The 5,918-nt window shown below is 39.9% G+C and overlaps 1 protein-coding gene across 1 annotated transcript; it reads right to left on the minus strand.

Moving 5' to 3' along the window:
• Positions 1-2,732: 2,732 nt before the first annotated feature.
• Positions 2,733-5,705, minus strand: LOC149538835 (putative inactive receptor kinase At1g48480). The gene is made up of 2 exons (XM_089800163.1): positions 4,165-5,705; positions 2,733-3,499 (listed from the first exon to the last, which is right to left on the minus strand). Exons 1-2 carry the CDS (start codon positions 5,384-5,386, stop codon positions 2,904-2,906), a joined length of 1,818 nt encoding a protein of 605 aa, XP_089656289.1. The 5' UTR covers positions 5,387-5,705; the 3' UTR covers positions 2,733-2,903.
• Positions 5,706-5,918: the final 213 nt, after the last annotated feature.

Consider the following 5,918-nt stretch of genomic DNA (forward strand, 5'->3'; position numbering starts at 1 on the left):
CATTCGCCTCTTCATACTATAATTCGCATTCATAACTTCTTTTTCATAATCACACACTTTAATTCATGACCATATATACCTTTCAGATTATCTTAGTCGGCTCAAATCACTGACTAAAACAAACAATTACAACAGTCGACTAAAAGTAATTAATTAGCAAATCCCTATACTGGCCGACCCTGCACGGTGAACTTTGTTCAGAAAATAATTCCTGTGTTAACTGACTGAGCTCGGTTGATACAGCAAACTTCATGACAATCCTTCAATCGCCGGGAGAACTCGGTAAGTACTGAGTTTCCTGAGATAACCGAGTGAGCTCGTTGGAAACTAACCTTTGGAGACCGAGTGAAGCTTGGTTAACACTGACTTTTCCATGATTCATTTGATGACCGAGTGAGCTTGATGGAAACTAACCTTTGGAGACCGAGTGAAGCTCGGTTAACACTGACTTTTCACATTTCTTTCGTTGACCAAGTTAGCTCGGTTAACACTGTTTTCCACATTTCCTTCAATGACTGAGTTAGCTCGGTTAACACTGTCTTCCACATTTCCTTTGATGACCGAGTTAGCTCGGTTAACACTGTCTTCCACATTTCCTTTGATGACCGAGTGAGCTCGGTTGGCACTGTAAATTGCATTGCAGACTGTCTGAGCTAGGTGAACTTGAGACTAATGACTGATATGACATTTGTGTGACATCAAGGACAACATTATTCAACAAACATCATAATCTTAAATAGTTGGAAGACAAATTTCAAAATTTATTAATGACAATCTTACCTCCCTTATCACCTACAACCACAAATTGTTAAGAATTTTATGGAGAGGCTCAATACTATGGTTGACAAACTTGAAGGCCTTCAACAAGAGCGGGTGGTGTTTGATGTTGAAATGTTTGAAGAGATGGGAGAAGAACATTGGCCTTCTAATATGACTAGAGTAGATAACTCTTACCGTGACTAAGTTAGAGGCAACATAGGATTTCAAGTATCTAAACTAAGTTTCTTACCCATTATTTTGTAATTTTTAAATTATTTTTTTGACTTTTTATTGTCTTTTGACTACTAATTTGTTATGTTTTCTCCTCTAAGCGACATTTTGCAAAAAGGGTCAAGCTTGTTTGAAACCTAATTATCTCTATATCCTTCTAGTCCCACCTCCTCACTATCATTTTCTATCAATCTAATTCATCAATTAGTGTTGTCTATCTTAGTCATGGGGTCAATTATCCCAATCATTGTAGCCATCTCTTTAGATTACTTAGTCCCAAATTTAAAAATTAGTCTTACCTTATTTCCATCAACATCAATTAATCTTGTAGAATCTTGTTTGTCCAATATTAATCAATGCCTTTTTATCATAGTTATTCAAGTCTCACATCTTCAAAACTAAAAGGAGTTATGCTTTCTCATTATCATCAACCACAATCTTCAAAACTTTGTGTGTCACAAAGAAATTGGTGCAAATTTGAGAGCCAATATTACAACACAAAGAGGTGAAGGAAATTGGAGAATTTTGTGAAGTTGTCTCCATATGATGCTTATTGATTTCATTATTTGATTTACATTCAATTTTGTATTTCCATTCTTACATTGAAAGAATATGATTTTGTTATTTTAAAAAAAATGTTTGTTGATTACCTTTCTTGATTTTCCTATATCTCACATTTTGTTCTATATTTGAAAAATATCAAAAAAAGAAAAAGAATGTTCTGGAGGTCTAAAGACAAAAATGTGGGTAATGTCTTAAATAACCACTAAAAATATTTTCTTCTTTCCAATTTTTTTTTTTTTCATATTCATATAGATAAAGAGTTTGGATTGTGTTGTGTCTTTTCTATAATTTCAATAGTATATTTTTATAAGTATTTTAATTAATTTGTATAAACATATTTCCATTTAAACTAAAGTACTTTTTAAAAATTTAATTAGATAATCACAGACTATTAATTAAATTAAATTAAACCTTCAACAAAAAACTTGAATGACATGATATTTTCATCTTTAAAATATATGAATAAAGAAATAAGTTTGACTTTCTTATAATTTGACACCTAATATAATCATAAAATTACTATCCACATTACTGAACTTGAACTATCTGAATAAAAAGTAATTATATTATTTTAAAAAACTGTACTCTCTAATAATATTATAAAAAAAAAAACTATCTTAAAATTACTGAAATTCATAAATAGTAGTAACACGGCCAAAGAGATAAAATCAAATAACTAATAGACAAATATCAACTAGCCATTACACATAAATGACAAAAGAATATACAAATGAAATCTTAATCTACATGGCTATAAATATTTGTAGCAATCAATTTTTTGATAGCTCTACTTCCCAAACGGTTTATTATATTAGTTTTCAAATCCCCTAAACAATAACATGACATTATGTACACATCAGTTTACTCGTGACATCTCAAAGAAAGGGCAGCCACGATTCTTCAAATATTGTAAATTGGGTTTTTGTAAATGAGTTGAGATAGACGCAGTTCATATTACTGGGTCAAGGTCAATGAATGGGGAGTATGGGATAAGCTTCAGAACAATGAAAGGCCAATAGAATCATTTGTCAACATTAAGTACATTCGCTAAATACCATAAATGTAAGAAAAATGAAAAGCCAATAGAATCATTTGTCAACATTCGCTAAATACCATAAATGTAAGACAAAGATAAATAGAATTCCTGAAAGTAAATAAATAATTAAAACTGGACAAAATTATGGTGTAATAAACGGGGGTCTTCCATTCTCATTCTCAAACTTGTGTAGAATCTATCTCGATGTACATGGTATGATTGAATTGAATAACAAGTATGAAATGGGTAGGTATTTATTCTGAATGAAATCGAATATATTTATAATTTACAGGAGAGGGGAAGAGTGTGATGCTCAGGAAGGAGTATGGGGATGGGAAGAGATATCTTGAATCATTTTGACAGCCTGAGACATGGTGGGTCTCTGATCGGGGAAGTGGGCAACGCAGGCCATTCCGAGCTGGAGAAGGTGGAGCATGTCATCTTCATGGGGGCAGGGCCACTGCGGGGGTTGCAGCCTCATCAGATCCATGTCGAACACTTCCACCGTCCACTCCTCTCGCACCACTGACTGCACCCATCTCGGCAGGTCCATTCCCTCCTCCCCTGTGCCCGTTCCCGTCGACGGTGCCTTCCCTGTCAGCAGCTCCAGCAGCAACACCCCGAAGCTGTACACATCTGCCTCCTGCGACACTCGCCCCCTCTCGCTCACTTCTGGAGCCCTGTACCCTCCACTTCCACCACTGGGGCTCGGACTCACCATCTGGCCCAACCCAAAATCACACACACGAGCATCGTACTTGTCCGTTATCAGCACGTTGGAAGATTTGATGTTGCCATGGCTCATCTTGCTGCCTTGTTTGTGCAGATACTCAATGCCCATCGCTGTCCCGAGCGCCACACGCACTCGGCTGCACCAGTCGAGCGGACTCCGTCTTACTCCTCTCTTACCTGCTCCCATTAACAATGTCACATCTCATTTTTAGAACACTAGCTACTCTACATACTAAAATCCTTATTTTCCATTTATTTCACAGAGTGCGTATGACATAACATATCAACAACTAACTAAAATTGATATCACATCATATTATTATTTTAATAATTGAAAGTAAAATTCTATAAGACTCTGAATGTTACACAGCTTAATTTTTTAATCTGAAAATATAAAAATAATAATAATTTTAACTAAATATCATTTATTTATATAATTAAACCAATTACGTGTGTCAATATCTGTTTCATTTATTATTTGGAGAAAAAATAAAAGCTATTCAGATCAATTGGTACCACAACTGTAAAATCATTGATGAATTTGTGCATGGGTATTAAAATAAGTATATATTTTCCTTGTCAAAATGGATGAACTGATGAATAGGGCTTTTTGACCCTTACAGACACAAATGATCTTGCAGTATTAATCTTTATTATCCCAAAATGACAACAATAGCTAATTGCTAATAATAATAACAGTCACGTAGTTATTTGTAAAGACAGCACAACTATAACATCAGTGCAATAAACCCCAACGCAATTTAAAATATAAAATGTTTTGTTTATGATTTGTTTGGTAGTATTGGTAAAGATGAGGAGGGCAATGGGAAAAGGATAGGTACCGTGAAGGAGGCAGGCGAGACTGCCGAGGGGCATGTAATCGTAGACGAGAAGCTTCTCGTCCCTGGAGTAGTAGTAGGCCTTGAGAGGGAGCAAGTTGGGATGGCGCATGTTTCCAAGAGCAGTAATGATGTGGGCAAAACTGGTGGGTCCAATGGGAGTCTCCCTCATTCGTTTCACGACCACCACATTCCCAGTTTCGAGGACGGCCTTATAAGCGCTCCCAATGCTTCCCCTCCCCAGCAGCTCAGCCGATGCCCTCAACAGATCCTCCAAACCGAATGCCCCTGCATTGCCGTTGGGCAAAAAGATGAGCTTATTCACCCTGTCTGGCCCCTGTAATGAAATTGAATACTCATCCTTGGTAAACGAGCTGTCGATTTCCGATGCGCCCTGTTTTTCAGGCTTTCTTGCAGCCCTGCCCTTCAAATCTCCATCTCCACCTCTGCTCTTCTTTTTACGCGAAATCAAAACCACGAGTGCGATAATTAAAAACAGAAAAGCCAGCACTCCCACCACAACCCCTAGAATCACTGCCCATCGATGCTTATTGGATTTCTTAGTGCAAGAAGCCGCGCATAGAAAGTGGTTACCAAGAAATGCAGTGGGGTAGAATTTGCGGAGCGAATCGGGAAGTGGGTCGGAAAGATTGTTGTAGGAAACATTGAAATGGACTAGTTTGGGAAGATCGATAGGCGGAATGGGACCGGTGAAAGAATTGTTGTTCAAAAGGAGAGTGCCGAGACGGTTGAGGGTTAGGAGGGAGCGGGGGAGGGGGCCGGACAAGTTATTGGAGGCGAGATTGAGGCGAGAGAGGGCGGGCCAGAGGGAGAAATCCCAGGGAAGAGGGCCAGAGAATTGATTGCCCTGCAAATAGAGAGTGCGGAGATTGGAGCACCTGGAGAGGTCGGGTGGGAGGGGCCCGCGGAGGGCGTTGAGTCGGAGCCTGAGCTTGCGGAGGGAGGAGAGATTGCCGAGGGTGCCGGGGGGGATTGCTCCAGACAGCTCCGCCGCCGGCAGAGACAAGGAAACCACGCGGGGCTCTGAATCGCATGTCACACCCTTCCATGTGCACACACTCGTCTTCGCATTCCACCCTTCCAGCCGCCCTCCTACGGCTCTCCTCAAATTCAGGAGAGCCTGCTCATCGCTCGCCAGGTCCTGCCCACTCGCCGCCACCGCGCCCACACAGATTGCCCACGCTATCAGAAAAAACTTGGCCATAGAAGAAGCTGGGCGTTGTTGAATGGACTGGCTGCTCTAATTAGTTGAAGGAGAGGCGATGGATATTCATTTGGCGTGGCCGGCCGCTTGAAGTGGCCAGGCCCCTCGTCCTCCTGCGTTGCGTACCGTTCAAATTTAACTTGAAAGACCCGGTCGCTTTGACTCTTGTGTTGCAACGCGTCTTGCAACTGTACGACTGCTTGCTTATGTCCGCTAGCTATATCGATTCACTGTTAGGGCCGCGTTTTGTCGCACAATTAACTCTTGCTTGTGGGCGAAGAGGGTTTCTGTTGACGCGTACCTTACGGGATTCGATCCCCTGATCTCCAAACTAGTAGGGGCGGAAATATCGAGCTCATGAACCTATACTGGGTTCCACCCACTTAATTCGCCACTCCTCCATATATCCATTACGTTAAAATTAACGCCGCTAATGTTTGACCCACTTTGACTTAACGGAATGCTTCCTATACCTATTTCCTAACTTTAACCTCACTGTGTGGGAGCTTTCTTCGCAGATTTTACTCCAAAA

Source organism: Cupressus sempervirens, chromosome 9, assembly GCF_028749045.1.
Source record: "Cupressus sempervirens isolate cs-2001-9-10 chromosome 9, ASM2874904v1, whole genome shotgun sequence".
In the NCBI taxonomy this organism is placed as follows: domain Eukaryota; kingdom Viridiplantae; phylum Streptophyta; class Pinopsida; order Cupressales; family Cupressaceae; genus Cupressus; species Cupressus sempervirens.

Bases quoted from the DNA above. Each gene is read 5' to 3' on its own strand.
- LOC149538835 (XM_089800163.1), bottom strand. From the start codon at position 5,386: ATGGCCAAGTTTTTTCTGATAGCGTGGGCAATCTGTGTGGGCGCGGTG. The intron at 3,500-4,164 runs GTACCTATCCTT...TAATGGGAGCAG, and splicing joins TCTCGCCTGCCTCCTTCACG to GTAAGAGAGGAGTAAGACGG.